The 16,374-nt window shown below is 36.9% G+C and overlaps 1 protein-coding gene across 6 annotated transcripts in view; it reads right to left on the minus strand.

Annotated features, from left to right (window-relative positions):
* Positions 1–369: 369 nt before the first annotated feature.
* The window catches only part of PPP1R13B (protein phosphatase 1 regulatory subunit 13B), a 72,274-nt gene continuing 56,269 nt past the window's right edge, over positions 370–16,374 (minus strand). The window contains exons 8-18 of one of the 6 annotated variants that reach the window (XM_049828369.1): positions 15,501–15,665; positions 14,488–14,668; positions 12,579–12,734; positions 9,507–9,676; positions 8,125–8,626; positions 6,805–7,571; positions 5,064–5,201; positions 4,850–4,983; positions 3,933–4,099; positions 2,818–3,017; positions 370–1,912 (exon numbers count right to left, since the gene is read on the minus strand). In XM_049828369.1, coding sequence (XP_049684326.1) covers positions 1,871–1,912; positions 2,818–3,017; positions 3,933–4,099; positions 4,850–4,983; positions 5,064–5,201; positions 6,805–7,571; positions 8,125–8,626; positions 9,507–9,676; positions 12,579–12,734; positions 14,488–14,668; positions 15,501–15,665 — 2,622 coding nt within the window. In that variant the 3' untranslated portion in view covers positions 370–1,870. The remainder of the gene's footprint in view (positions 1,913–2,817; positions 3,018–3,932; positions 4,100–4,849; positions 4,984–5,063; positions 5,202–6,804; positions 7,572–8,124; positions 8,627–9,506; positions 9,677–12,578; positions 12,735–14,487; positions 14,669–15,500; positions 15,666–16,374) is intronic. The other 5 variants (XM_049828370.1, XM_049828368.1, XM_049828374.1 and 2 more) reach the window with 5 other exon arrangements.

Below are 16,374 nucleotides of genomic sequence, written 5' to 3' on the forward strand. Positions count from 1 at the left end.
ACACCACCCTAATTCTAGTTCTAAGTGTTGATAATTGCTTCAACTATTGGCATGAATCCTTTGGCTACACGTGCTGACCCAAGTGTCTTTCTTCCCTCTGTCTTCCTATGCTGGTAAAAATTGAGTAAACAAGCACACAAGGCTCAGTTGTCAGTGTGTTTAAAGGACCCTTGAGAGCTTGTTCAGACAAATATTAATTTGTCACAGTTGGAATAGTGGTGTAAGGAGGTTCCAAAACTGTTTAGCAAGTTGTTTTCTGTGCAGCTGGTGAAACAGTGAGGAAACTTGAGTTAGATAGAACACGGCAAGCTAGAATTAGTCTTTACGTAGACTATGACCAAAGGCAGGTCTACTTTGGCTACCTATGTAAAAATACTGGAGAATGCAGCCATGCCTTAGCAGTACTTTATTGTGCACATTTACATGTTCTCTGAATTAGTGTATCATAGGCTCTTGAAATCATCACGTTCATGTAGCAAATTCTTCAACAATAATACCCTTTCACTTTTCACCACAATATATACAGTTAATGCTAACCTGTGGTAAAAGCAAGTTACAGCACTGCAGAAATGGATATATAAATTATACACAGAACTTGTACATGAAGAATTAATCAAATTGCATACTGTTAAATGGGAGAAAATTACAAGAAATACATCTAAAACTTATAATGGGAAATTCAAAATATACTTTTGGTATATAAAATCATGTACAATTAAAATTCCAGTGAAGTGCTTTTTTTTATTATTTTTTTGCTTCAAACTACAATGTAGTGGAATAGGTTATTGCATAACTTGCCTTGGCAACAGCTGTAGGCTGCCAAGAACCACAGAAACTGTCCTCAAATAAGCTACTGCCTTTCTTAAATCCTTCTCTAAACCTTATTTCTTTCTTCTCCTTGACTTAGCATCTACACAACCCTCTTACTACTTCTATCCAGTCCTTCATATTTTCTTCTAGACTGACTCAGGCAGACTTCAAATTACACAGTATAACCCTTACCAGACTCTTACCCTTTTCAACTATTGCACTTTCATCCATGCAGACGTACAAATCCCTTAAGCTGCTGCAAGTTCAGTACTGTTTTGTCCAGGATGGACAAGCCCAGGTGGTTAGTAGGGGAACCTTTATATTAGTAGAGGTAACACTGGTGCTGTAGGCTGAATAGTAAGAAAATAAAACACCAAGTGAAATATTGTGTAGGGATTTTGAGAAGTGTACAAATACTGTTGTTTTGTTAGTTCTCTACCTTGATTCTAAACGCAAGTAATACTAGATGCTAGACTATATAAAGCTTTTGTTGGGGTTGTCTAGACTAGGATTTAAGTGTATAGCATGTTACCACTTAAAATCCTAGCCTTCATCAAGCTTTGGTGACTACTTAATTATGCATGTAATAGGTGAAGATCTTGTATCATAGAACCCAAAGAGTTGATTAGTAATGAGAACTCAACATTCACTGGTATTGAACAAAATATCCAAAATCCTGACATGGGACAGTTACTGTGGGGTTGGAGCAGACTGGACAGCTTATCTGCACTCTGGAAATGACACCTCTGAACATTTAACACAAGAAAGCTCCTACCACGGAACTTTAACTTAAAACACTGCTTTAGACGATAGTTGGCGCAACACTGTAGGTAGTGGAGGTATCGCTCTCCTCATCAGTGGTGGGTCACATAAAAACGATCCTCATTTACAAACTGCAGATCTTCAAAACTGTGGATGCTGTCCATTTAACAAGAGAAAGCACCATTAAAACTAAATATCATAGTTTTATTTCCGTGTGAAATGATCAAAAATGATGGCTCCAGTGTATGTTTTAAGTTTCCAGTTACCAGCATGGTATTGCATTGTTGTACAACTGAATTCAAGCAAGGGTTCGCTGTCTGGGTTTTATTCGTGGATATAACTGTAAAAACAGAATACAAGTATTAGGCTTTGCATGGTTGATACCAAGTTAAATATAAATCAATTCAATTATAACCAAGGGGTACTTGTTAACAAGAACTGGCTGATGAAGTGTTTTGGGGGTGAGGTTTTTCTAAGCTACAGCATTTTCTTAGGTAACTTCTGAAAAATTAAACCAGAAGCAGCAGGAGGCTGAGGTCTGACTTACTCCTGTCAACAGCAGCAGAAATGCTCCTCTGAAAATGACTTCATTTAGCTCAGGATCCCAGACTAGACTAAAGGATGCTTTTATGCGAGTACAAGAATTCCCTGTCAAGCCCTACAGAGAGCTTATTTCCTGCTCTGTAAGATTTTCTTATGCATTTTGTCCTCTGTATCTCTACGTGGTAGCCTTACATTCCTGGTCTCTCATGACAGCAGCATTCCATTTGACTAAGAGCAGCATAAACAACTTGCCTATGGTTGTCATCTTCAAGGCTGTTCCCTGTTTTAGATTTGTACATATCTGTACATTGCTTATCTTGAGCCAGGTATTAAAAACCTTCCTAAAGAACTTCCTGGGCCAAAGCTTCGAGCTGCCTAATAAAGCCACTGCACTTTACATAGGAGCCCTGTATTTTAGCCAAGGGGAAAACAAATCTTGCTAAAGATGAAAGTATAAACCATATTAAATAAATACACTAACTTGCCAAATAAAAACCAGCACTAATCTCCTAGCCATAGCTGCTCCTTTTTGTTTACAGTGACAGAGAGGCCAGAGAGAATAAGGATAATCTACCTTGCACCACTTCATAGCAGTGTATCCAGATGATACACAGAGTGATTCTGGCCAAAGACCCATCCTGTGTTTCCACTTCAGGAGGAAGTGGAAAATAGAAGGGAGAAGGTAACTTAAAAAAAGCTTACCCCAAGAAGATTTTTAGGCACGTAGCCTTCTTTATCATTGAGGCGGGCCCACCACCACTCTGTTTCATTGTCATCCTTGCGTCTTAGAATAGTAATGGCATCGCCTTCGTGGAATGACAACTCATCATTATTCTGGGCTTCATAATCCCACAGAGCATACACCACTCCTTTATTCATCACTCCCAACTTCTCCTGCACTCCTGTTAACAACAAATTAGAGAACACACTAGATGGTAAAATATCCTATTTTTCCTTCTTGAGATTTTTAGTATGGAACACTGTGGCCCAAATATTAGTCTTTATTATTATTATTAATAAAATTTCATGAACACTTTTCAGTACTTCCATGATGAAATGCTTTCAGAAATTAAACTGCATGACAAAGCCACATTTTACAGAGTATTTTAAACCAATTTAGAGCATGAGGTTTTTCTCTCATTACATATGCAATAGAAACTTTACAATCCTTTATTCAAATGAGGATAAAAATAGCTTTACAAATGTTTTGAGCAAAGCAGTTTTATAGAACTGCTATATTTTTCTCACAGGTCTGCTTTCTACAGAAGGCCTTATACAGTAGCACTTGAAGCTTTTGAAAATCTGCACCATGTCAGGTATATAGATCCTTAATGAAGCTTATATCCTCTGATGTAAATTAAAAATTTGTCTGCACCATCAAGATACTCTTCTTGCAAAATATATCTTAGTAACTAAGTACATTCTGTAAGTTAATTATTCATAAAGTATACATGTTTCTTCATGTGACCTGCTAGAAATTTGGGCATCTGGAAGTTGGAGTATCTCTATCAAGATACTTCGCAATTCATGGTTACTGTCAAAACCTCCCCATGGAAGCATTCCTTGAAATTAAGCCAAATTAAACTTTAAAAATCTGTAACATTAGAAGGAGCCTGTGAAGTAACTCAACAGAAGGACTATGAGCAACGTAATAATGAAAAGACTATTCTGTTTTTAGCATTTTGAAAGAACAGGTAGGTGACAGGCAGTATTATCAAGCTGGGGGCCTAAGCAGATGTTTCATGCAGATCAGACACACAAAAAGGGATGAATTTTGGAAAAGCTAAAAAAGTTTGTAAAGTAGTGTCACAGCTTACCATACAAGAACTGGGAACACTGAATATAACCTTCTTCCATCTCTTCACACTTGTCTGCAGCAGTTTCTATATCACTTATAGTTGAAGCAAAAATAGCTGCCCCAGATTCAACCAGTAGTTTACAGAGATGAACACTGTTGCAAGAAGCAGCACAATGCAAGGGTGTCCTGAAATAAAGCAAAAATGTACACTTGTAAGAACAAACTTCCATGAATCCTAACTATTTTGTCTTGCAATACAGAGTTTAGCCTATTTTTAAAGGAAATTTTTATGATTATAGTATATGTATGCATTGTCCAAAACCTGTCAAGCAACTGGAGTGGATTCCAGGATTGACCCGATTCACTGGAGGTGAAGCCAAACATTATAAGAGATGCTAGCAAAAATGTCAATTTTCATAGCTTACAAAACTACTGGGTATAAAAGGGTATTTGCTGCCAATATGAGGACATTTGAAAGGTAAAACAAAGGTGAGAGGTGAAACAGATCAGCACCACAAGGTTTCACATCCCCTCCAAATGCTTCAGAAGTGCTACATCTATCTGTAAGGCTAGATTCTTCAAGAACACCAAAATCTGTGGTGGGTTATGTGAAGATGAAACTTAAACAAATTAACTTTTGGCATTTTTTATTTACAGGTTAATTATTTCAGCATCTGAACAAGAAATGCAACTATACCACCACGTAAACCCAAAATGTAGTATACTTTATGATTTAAGTGTGCTTGCACATGAGTTGAACACAGTGTAACCTTGCATTTGAGTTCATCACCACCTAGAAATTACAATGTGCTCATTTGCTGGGGGTAAAGGGGAAGGAAGTTGTTTCCAAAACAGGAAACAAGTCTTGACTAAATTTTGAATGAGCATCAAAATGGTGTTTCTCCCAGATGCTAAGTTAAAAATCTTGACACTTACCACCCATCACTATCTGCTGCATTTACATTTACACCAAAATCAAGCAGGAACTTCACAATGTGGTGATGACCAGCACACACGGCATTATGCAAAGGTGTAATTCCTTCATCATTTGGTTTACTGGGATCATCAACCTATTGAAAATATAAAATAGTTAAGCACTTCTGCTTTTTTTCCCCTAAATATTTAAAGTTGCCATTGTTTAGAAGCTCACCTCGTATATGATTCGTTGTACAAGATCAAATTCTCCCTCCAAAGAAGCATCTAGGAGGAGGGCCAATGGATTGAACTTCACTCTCAAACCATGGCCTGTTCTTTCCGAGTTAGGTTTCTTCAAGTTGGTACGTTTTGTCTGAGTAGAGATGAAGGTTGGAAGGCATAATTTCAGGTTGCGTAAGTATTACAAATTATTCAGTTACTTTTAAACTAGATTAAGAATCTCATCCTCCTTAAATGGTAATTAGAACTATGCAAACGTTTCTATTATAACGTCTCTAAATAAAAGGCTTGATACCTTACTATGTCTTCTTCGGTTCAAAAATGAAAAAGCATGCCAATATAATTCAGAAGCTTCAAATTAAAGGCAGTGAGTACAAGTAATGAAGTACTTAAGTCAATGGTTTTTGAGCACCACTATCTTAATTTTATCTAATATAAGATGAATGTGTTTCTGGTGGATTGTCCGAGACACTGTCAAAACTTTTGCTTAGACTAGAAAGCATGACACAATTAAGCCTAAGTATCAGTCTCTACTCAGAGGAATCTTTTGCCTTGAATTTGCAAAAGTACCTGCTGTAGGTCAGTACTGACAAGTTACGAGTTTTGCTGTGGGAAAGAAAAGCACAGAATGTGAAGTTATTTTATATGACATTCTAGCTGGTGTTATCAGCAGAAGCATTCTCAAGATCTGAAACGCATTTAAATGTATTTTGAGAATATTCTGAAATCATTCACGTGTGTCCTTGTCACTTTCCAGAAGAAAAAAATCTATTATTAATTACAGCCTTTACAGAATGCTTTTAGGCTCTAGTACTGCAAGATCCATTTTCATTTATGCTCCTATTTAGTATGGCTATTTCAGTTTGGAAAATAAACCTCTCTCAGTATGAATAATATCTGTTGCTAGCATATTTCATTTTCCCAGAAGTATCCTGGCCCACTTGTGCTCATGGAAAATGCCTACATGGCCCTGTGCACACTGCTGTCAAATTATCAGAGGAACGCAAGGTCCCTACGTGAATCAAAAAATGGAGATATTCTTTGAAACTGATGTTAAAGTGAGTCATATCAACAACTAAGAATAAAACTCAGTTTTCTCCCTATTTTCAATTCTCCATATGCTGTAGATTTTGGTAATGACAAGTATTTATAAGATTTTGGTGCATCTGGAGGAAGGCCTTGGAAAGCAATTCAAATTATGCGACAAGCCCATTAGAAAAACGTCTCTGCTAAAACAAGTCAGCTGTGTTGCTGTTAGTGTTAGCCCTGGTCTCACATCTCTGCTGAGAGGGGAAAAGGAGTGCACTTCTCCCAGAACAGTTATTTCAGCTTGCTTGCAAATTAAACAGCTTCCCACTGGCATAGCTTACCCTTAGTTTCATACAAATAGTTATCTTTGTAGGCCCAGGGAAGTGAAGAAAATACTTTTCATGGAATCTCAGATTCCAGAATTAGTTCTACAAGAAGAGTATATCCCCCAAGAAGTTCTACAGCCTAAAGTACACACACAATCTCCTGTTGCCTGTATGCATATTTTCCTTATTAAACAGCTACAGTAGTAAAGAAACTAATCCATCAGAATCCTCCTTGGAGCCCCCCAGTTTTCTTTTCTTTTACTATCATGAAACTTGAACTGCAAACATACCATTTAGCATAAGCTTACCATCTTCCAGTTATGCTTAAACACATGGCAAATTCTGTAGTTCACAAAATTGTCTTTTTGCTTTGTTACTTACTGGGGGAAGTGGAGGAGGAAGAGCAGGTGGCAAAGGAGCTTCATCTTCTACTGGAGAACTGACTTCAGGCGTGGGACTGGATGACTGTTCAGTAGAAGGAACTATAGCAGGATTGTTGTTGTTATCTTCAGTTGTCTCAGATGTTTGATTTGTGGTTTCAGTGCTTATCAGTTCCTCAGTAGCAGGAGAAGGTAATTCATTATCATTGGCATCTGACGAAGGGGGTGGCTCATCAGGAAGAGGAACTGTAGGTTGCACAGAAATAGGTTCTTCAATATTGCCATTGGTACTAGTGTTACCATTATCAACATCAGCTAAGATGCCTATGAAGTCCTGTGGATTGCTTGGCTGATAAAAAGGAGCACTTTCTATTCCTCCAGCAAGAGTATTAAAGCGCTGATACAATAATTTTTGTATATTTGGTCCACTTGGGCCTTCTGGTTCAGTGATAGAACTACGCTTCTTTAATGGCCTAGGAGCATTCGCCAGTTTTCTTCTCAGAGCTTCAAGGTCAGCATCGCTTTGATATCGTAAGGGTGAATGCACAATAGGTGTGAGCTTAGTAGGACTGAGAGGACGAGGAATGTTTTCCACATTGCTGTTTTCACTGGATGGTGGAGCATTTTCCAGCTCTTGATCTTTTTCAGAGACCTCAGTCTGAGGCTGAGATTGTGGCTGTGAGGAAGTCTGGGCAGGCAAAGAACCATGAAGGAATGGCAAGGGTGAGGGAGAAGTCGAACCAGACTGTAATACAGGTTTTCCATAAACTGAAGAGGAGAGAGATGGAAAACAGTGAATAACTGTTCTCAAATTACATAATAAAATATTTGTAAATAAACTGCATATGTCTCTGTTGCTACTTGTTTGACACTAACATAGGAAGAAAAAAAATCAAAGATATTGGAACCTATCAAAACAGAAATAAATACTCACCTGTTGGTGATGGTGATGCTTATTACAATTATAAGCTACAAGTAACACCTGGAATGTTTTTCCTCTTTCATGAGGAAAGAGTAAGAGGAGAAAAACTCTAGACACTGTTTTTTCCACTTGTTTCTGAAAGTATTGGTAGACAGTATCCAGACTGTATTGTTCTATTGTTTCTTGTTTTAAATAAAAGGTAATTTAATGTACACTTAATTTATCACTCCAAAAATATATGGGTTCACTTTTCTGCCATGCTGCATACATAAAAATATCTCTCCTCCTCTCACAGATTTAGACAAGTTTTTCAAATTGATAGAGAAAGTAAACTAAGCCCAATAAGTAGATGTTAACAGTCTATTTCAAAGAAAAAAAATAAAGCAAAATATATTCTACCTGCTTTTACCGACTTATTTAAGGTGTTGTATACAGCTTGTTGATAATTCTTTGGTGGTGTTGCTTGCTGAAGATACATTGAGTAGATGGAACTGGAGTTAACTGTCTGTGGCCCTTTTCTGGGAGACTGAGGTCTTGATCCTTTATCAGCTAGAAAAGGTCTGATTGCCACAGTTAAAGGGAGTTCAGGCCTGCCATCTCCTCCTGGAAACAAGGGGGGACCAGAAGGTTGATATGTAGGGCTGGGAGGTACAGAAATTCTCTGTTGAATCTGTTGTGAAGAACTGGGCTGATGCACATTGCTTGGCGGCGGAAGTGGAACAGGTCTTTGCCGGTTTGTTATACTGGTGCCAGGTCTGGGCAGACTGCCATCCTTCCTTCTTTCTAGAGAATTTGTAGAACCTGTTCCTAAGGGAACTGGACTTGGATAGGTCCCATAGTTTTGAGGCAACTGCTTGCTTACACCAGGAACTGTGGATGGCACCTTCCCCAGGTCAAGACCCTATGTAAGAACAATAAATAGTATACACCATTTAATTAAGTATTTGTGAGCAAGAATAAACCTCACTCAACAAAACATACTAATAATCTTGTGTGACAGCAAAGGAGTCAATATAAACAATTTGTGTTCCTTAATCACTAGATATGATTCTACCTGAATTTATCACAAGTCCTCATCATACATCAGACACAGGCCACTGTTTAAAGGCATCTTCAGCTATAATACATTAATATGAATTCAAAACTATTTGCATACTGTCAAAGCCTGAATAACTTGTTTTAGGTTCTGGATCTCAGTATCTAGTTGGTGATGTATTTGACAATATATAGTGTGATAACAGTTTACCAAAACTATTTAAAGAAAAGGTCCTTATTTTTTAAAGATTACAGTCTTAAAGAATTCATAATGTACTAGAACAACAGTGCAGATAGACAACACCAGTGGACGTACTCAAGGATGGATTTAATGACTTTGTGAGATTTTTGTTAGAAAAAGAACACTGAAAAAGTGATAATCTACACCAGGAAAAAGAGCAATGAAGATCTGAATTAGAAAAATAGGAAGGTGGGGCGGGGGGGATGATTAGGAGGAGCAATGGGAGAGAAAAGGGGAGACCAGATATGTAAAAGAACAGGAAGGAATACGAACTACTGAAGTTGAAAAAAAAAGAAAAAAAACCCGAACAAAAAACCAAACTATAAATTGTAATGTGATAAGAACAGAAAGGAACAGGAGGAATACAAAGGTAATTATGAGTTTTTAAATAATCAGCAGCAGGGAAACTGAATGTGTATGTAACTGAAGTGAGTTCAGCTATGGAAGCCAAAGGTTCATAATTTCAGTAAAACAGATCTATAGATATATCACATATGAAACCCACCAGTTTATCAGTACTTCCTAATACTGAAGTTGGCAAAGGCTGGCTGGATATAGTTCCTTGTTTTAAAGCAGTATCCATGCTTGATTCTTTCCAGTCTGTGTTGGAGATCTGAGGGGGTTTTATCACAGGGGTTGAGCTCTGTTTAAGTATTGGCCAATTTCCATCATTAGCTTGAAAACAGACAAAAATACTATATTTAAGATAATCCACACCACCATTGTAAACAAGCAAAACAACATGTGAAATGGAATAGCTTAGATTACAACGGATTAATTTGATTTCAGAAATGAGATGTCACTATTAATGTTTGATTCATAAATCGATACTGAAAGCCCAATCGCTGCATATAACATGCTGTTCATTACCCATTGACATTCAAATTGTATTGAAAATTTCTATATAAAAAGATGGTTAAAAGTTTGGTTTGAGCATTGCATATTCTGCTATTAGAAGGCAAACAAGTTCAGAACAAAAATCCTTACAGAAACACTTCATCAACAGAATTCTTTTGGTACTATCCAGAGACACTGTCAAATTATGCTAAATGTTAAGTCTACATAAGCTCTCAGTGGACTTCCTCCAAATTTAAACTATGGTTACAAGATTCATTCATTCATAATAGGATGTAAAAAACTCTTTTCAACAACAGGGTGGAACAAAAGCATACACTCCTTTGCTGGAAGTAGCAGTTAACTTACCTTTTGTTTTTCCTCAGCATAGTCCCCTGATTAGAATTGCCCCAAAGATTTAATTTTAAAGGAATTCCTAAAGTCAGCTGAGAACTTCAACTCACAGTGTCAAGATACGAGTCATGGGCTTTTATCTTCATCATATGCAAAAAATCATGCATAGCTGCACATAAACTGAGACAACAAATCCTTAATGAAGTCCTAGATGCATTGATATGTTCCTTTATTAACTGCGTGAGACTATTTAGTTTCTGTTCTCCAAGTAAGCCAGAGAGTTTAAATAGCCTGATAGTTAGAGATCTGGTTTATAATAACTAAACCAGATCCCTGGTTAGACCCTAAGGCTTTGATTTGCCTTTAAAAGATTCTCTTACTCTACAGAGACCAGAGATCATTTTGCCTTCCCTATTGCCTGTAATTACCTTAGCGGAGCACTTGGGATCAGTAAAGATGACGTGTAATTTTACTATATGAGTGCAAATTCTCTCCATTAGCTCATAAACCTATTTATAGGCTTGTTAAAATCATATCACTTTTAAGTGAGCAAAAAATAAAAAGTTACACCTCTGCATTTAAGGTACCGTACTGATTATGCAGACCATTCCTTAATATTACACACACTATATTGTATTAACCTTTCAAGTTCAGATCAACTGTGTTTGAATTCTGATAAATAATTACTTTGGAGCAAGAGTATTTTTGTGGTTGGTCATTCAAATAGGCTTAACACTTGCATATTTTTACACTGAGAATATACTACATAGTCCAGAAATCACTTTTCACACTTCCAAACTGCCAGGAAGTAAAGTAATGAGGCCCAGCTTTAGTACTGGCAACATCCAAGAACTGGACATGTTGCGGGTTTTTGTTTGGTTTTGGTTTTAATTATCTGGTTATCAAGAGCAAAACCAAAAGAGATGACTGTCTAAAGATTCTGACCCTAAATAATGGCAAATTTTCCAAGTATGCATTGAATTAACATTTAATGTACAAAATACACAGGATATTCCATAACTCCAGTAAGGTTGTAATTCAGTAAAACTTTGTTTTGAAGATCAGTAAAAGGTGTTATAAATCATCGACACTAAACATGAAAGCATCTTTGCCATAAGTTTAGGTATTACGAAAGCACTTACAGAAACAGCAGCAAAAATCCCAAAGAAGTTAATTATCTTACCTGCACATACAAGCCTACACTCTTCTATTACAAAGACAGTTATAAAAAAAACTTCTTGTAATCCTTCGAATTTCAAATATTAGGATGTTCATCCCCAGATTCTGAGATAACAGACTGGAAGTACATTCAAACTCCCTCTCCTCTCTCTAACTTCTCCGTTTCATTCTACATACATAAACATCAGAATGTAACTGTTCCCACCTTCATGTCCTTCATATTACAATCTGGCAGACTTGCCAACTACCATGCATTTTTTATGAGGGCACCTCTCACGTACTCCCACAACCCAAGCTGAATCTCATGCACTTAACTAAGCTGCTGTTGCAATCTGCAGCGGCAGTGTATGGCACCAGAGCCTGCGTGATAGGTGCTAAGAGGAGGCAGCCAAACAGCATCTACCTTCTGCTATCTTTGGTTAGACTGAACAGGTCCCAAACACTCTTGCCCATCTGATGGCAACGCCCTTCTGACAAGCCCTCACTAGCTCCTGCTCTCAGCCACCCCATAGCCACTTCAGCCAACTGGCTTCATTTTCTCCTCCAAATGTACCCTCTCATCTGCTGCTTGTAAGACTACCTAACACCCAGTGTATTTCAACTTCCACCAGTCCATTTTGTATTTACATAAATGAGACAATGACATGCAGACACAAAGTTTTGTGCATTTTCTCAGATTTTACCTAAAAATTTTTGTAGGTCTGGATCCAGGATACTGACTATAGCAACTGGAAGTGCAAACCAAGTATAACATTTTTTCCAATAGAAGTCAGCGAGATTCTTGCCATTGACTTGGCCAGAGTGAGCCTTTTATCCCAACTCTGGGGCCAGCGCAACATGGAAACTCAGTCCCCACTAAGTAACTCAAACTAAACCTGTATGTAATACATCTATCTGATCTGAGATATACTAAAACATGCTTTGGTGATTACCATGAATTTTCTAATAACAATTAGAAAATTTCAAGGTTTTTCAGTGAAGAAAACTCATCCCTCGTACACTACTCCAGGGATGAATTTGCTGCAAATCTGTTTCCATCAAAGATGAAAAGCAACTTCTCAACAATTTTACATTTCAACAGCATCTTCTGCATGCCAGACCACAACACAAGTTCTAAAGATGCTGTTTAATATGCATCTGTATGCAAGAGCTCAGATGACCATATTACAAACTGAGTTCTTAGCTAGCCAGAGATCTTCTACGGACTCACAGTGCTGGGTGTCAAAGAGAGTAGGTGCCAGGCGGATGACATTGTGAACAGCAGACTGAAGAGAAGTGGGAGGTGACAGAATAGGATCCACTATTATGTCTAAATCAGAAACCTTCCAGGTGTCTGGAGATTTTTTCACACACCCACAGTCTGTCTCTACCGGACACACCAAGGCAGATCCAGTTACACAGAAAAAGAAAGAAAAAAAGTGGTGGAAAAATTATAACAATGACAATGGAGAAATTAGAACAGGAACACACAGATAATGAGAAATAAAAGCATGACAGTTGAAAAAAAAATTTCTCAATTTCTTTTCTTCCTGGGAGCATATAAGCTTCTCCTTACATAAGTCTATCTTATAGGTCTTTACTCAAGTACATTCAGAGTAATAAACATAAAGTCAGTCCTAACATAAAATAAATTAAATTACTTTTATAAAAATCAAAAAGTTATCATTCAGAGATCTTGTAACCTCCTGAGGTAGGTCTAAAAATAGGAATGTATATCTTCTGAGGTTGGTATTTACAAAACAGTGAATTATTTTTGGCTGGTGAACTTAAAAGTTATAAGCTGTCCTTTCCCAAATGTGGAAGAGAAATCCATGCCTGAAAACAAAACTGTTGCAAATCTGTCACTTCAGCCTGCGATTAAGTCATTCCATATTCTTAAGACTTTTCCATAAAACCACAGCAGTGGGCTTTGTACAGCCTTTGAATTAAACTAAAGGTATTGTTAAATCACTAGTATCAATGGAAAAGACTAGGGTTTTTTTAAGTTCTGTTTGGATAGTTTCACTTCCTGACCTTGTTATTTTTGTGGGGGCATTTCTGTCATCATTTCCTACAGAGAGGTTCAGACTGTCTTCCCTCCATCTCTTCCTCCCCATTTGGAAGCATGCTGCAAGCTTTGCTGGAGTATTCAGTTTTAAGTACTGGAACATATGTGAATATTGCAGAAGCTTTGCTCTAGTGGTCATTGCTTGTCTCATTTTTAGATCTCTCCTAGAAGACCAAGTAAACTAAGTCCTGTGGTCAGACCCATGCGATTGTGTGGTTTTATTTGTATGTAATACAAATAAACTGCATTTTCCTAGCTAACCATTTCTTAAGAATTCTGATTTTGCTAAGATGTGAGCAGAGAGGTGAGTTTTGCCAGAATGAGAACTTAAGGCACAAATGTCATGACGTGCTTCTTTCAGTCTACAATGTAAACTAAAAAAAAAAAATAAAAAAATAAATAAAATGTAAATTGAATTATTAATTATGGGAGACATAGGACCCAATTTGGGGCATCAAGTTCTGTGGAGTACTCTGGAGGGGTAGCTCCTTCACTAATGAAGGCAGAAACAAATAAACAGCATCAATGCTAAAGTTATTCCATTTCAGAAGTGCTTCAAGCACCACAATTTCTCTTACCTCAGTTGGAGCAAAAAGCTCCCACAGTTTTATTCTATTTTCCTATTTAGTCTCCTTCTGAGAAGTGGTATTATTTTTACTTGTTCACTAGCTTTGTTTTACTTGACAAAAAAGCAACATACTGTAAATAGTTATTTATAATATAGTTTGCCACAAAGTTGATTTCATTATTATATTCAAACACACAAACTAATTGAATAGCTATTAAAGACAGAATATAGAATCTGTGAAGAAACATGTGCTCCTTTTAGCAGTGTACCAGCTAGTAAAATTTCAAAGAAAACATTCAGTCTCCTAAGAAAAAACTCATGGAAAGAGGCAAAAATGCCTCATAACAAATGACTGATGTCCAATTCACAGAACAGTATCAAGACATCTAAAACTTGCCTCTTCCACTGCAGAGATTATGCCAACACTGGGTCTCCTATGATTACTCTTTTTATCACTCCTTTCTAAATCATGTGTATTAATAAACAACATACTTAAGCGCTTACCAGATTTTGATCTTCCATGTGTTGAGCTAGAAGCAATGGTGAGAGACTGTGGTTTAACTGGATCTGCTGGTACAGAGTAAGTGCCAGCACTTGGAACTTGGATATAAGGTCCTACTGCTGCCACCCTTCCTGAAGCACTCAAGGATGACTGGGGCGATGAAGTTCCATTAATACGATTCAACTAAAAATATCAAATGGACAAATTGAAATGTGAACTTCAATTTAAACTAGGCACTCATGCACGAACAGGAGGTCTAAATTTAATTATCTAGAACCATGCACTATAGCTAAGACACCTTAATAATTAAGTTAACATACTCCATGCTTCTACAATTTTTAAAAAAAAAAAAAAAAAAAAAAAAGGTAGAAAGTACAACTTTTATTCCCTAACATCAACACATCAAAAATTAAATTTCTCAGCCAGAGCACATACATTTCTTGTAGAAACCTTTATCTGTGTAGGGTCTCTTTCATTGTGCCTTTCTTAGGCAAATGGACTAAAATGAGTTCTTAAATGGTCAACCACATATGGGGTTTTTTTAAAAGCAATACAACCAGCTAGGAATACATATGGAAATCCAGAACTGATCTCTCTAGTCCTTGGATAAATGGCCTGCTGCGCAATGGATTTCTTTTCAAAGTTCCAGACTACTATTAAGACTAACTATTAAGACCATTTATATTTTTATCAATTTTCCATGTTGGAAACCAATAAAATCCAAACTTTTTATGCTTTCATGCTTTGAATCACAGCCCATAATCACACTTTCCTTCCTAGAAATTTTTAATATAGTATGAACTGTGCCATAAAGAAAAATAAAAGGAAACACATTCTCTCTAAGAGTTTTCTGATATCTATGGAAAACCTTAAAATTGTTTTAAGAAGGCTGCTACTTTTAAATAGGTTCTTTAGATGTAATTGTATTACTCAGCTGGGAAAAAAGTGAGATTCTATGTAGTTTTTATAGGCTCTTGATAAACTGAAGTGTGGCCCTTTTAACAGTTTATCTTACAGGAATGTTTTCTTTTTGACGTGCCTCAACTTTTTTCTTGTATAGTCGTTCACGCAGCTCATTGATTCGCTTGTCCATCATAGCCACCTCCATGTTGCGTTTGTTTAAGAGTTCTTTCTGCTGCTGAAGCTTGGAGTTCTGCTCCTGGTTAAGCCTGTTACGAATCTTAAAAAAAAAAAAAAAAAAAGCAATTGTTAGGACAGTTACTTCATTCTGTCTGTTGTCATGTTGGTTTTTAATACAGCGTTAAAAAAACCAAAGCAACTTGGATCGGCAACTTGTTCTCATGTCTCTGACGTTATGCTTCCACACAGCGTATCGGATTAGCATTTGCAACCATGAACAACCGTTAAAAAGAAACAGCAAAAGAATGTCCTAATAAACTAGTGGATACCTCTCAAATACATGTAGACTACGTCCCATTTATAGCAAATGGATTGAAGAATTAGGCATAAAGACATTTCAGAACTGGATTCCACCATGAAAAATTAAGTCATAGAAAATGTTTGTTAAAAGTTATGTTTAACCAAGACAGTTTGACTACCGTGAAAAACTAAGTATTAAAAAACTTGTAACAGAAATTATGTTACTGATTCTGTTTCCAGTTCCACATGAAACTTATGTCTGGATGGGAGGTTAACTGAACTGCTAGTGCAGGGACTAGGCACAGATTTTCCTCTCTACATGGGGATTAAACTGAAACCTTCACAGCATGTTTCCAGTAGATTAGGGGATGGATTACCTTTATGGTTTAAATCAACCATGACAGACTTTATAATTATTTCTCTTGCGTTCTCATTAGCATTTTTTCATACCTTCAATAACTCTGACAGTATTGTCTCTTTGTTCCAATTTTCATGGTAATGTTACATGC

The sequence above is a fragment of the Accipiter gentilis genome, chromosome 25, assembly GCF_929443795.1.
Source record: "Accipiter gentilis chromosome 25, bAccGen1.1, whole genome shotgun sequence".
NCBI classification, from domain to species: domain Eukaryota; kingdom Metazoa; phylum Chordata; class Aves; order Accipitriformes; family Accipitridae; genus Astur; species Astur gentilis.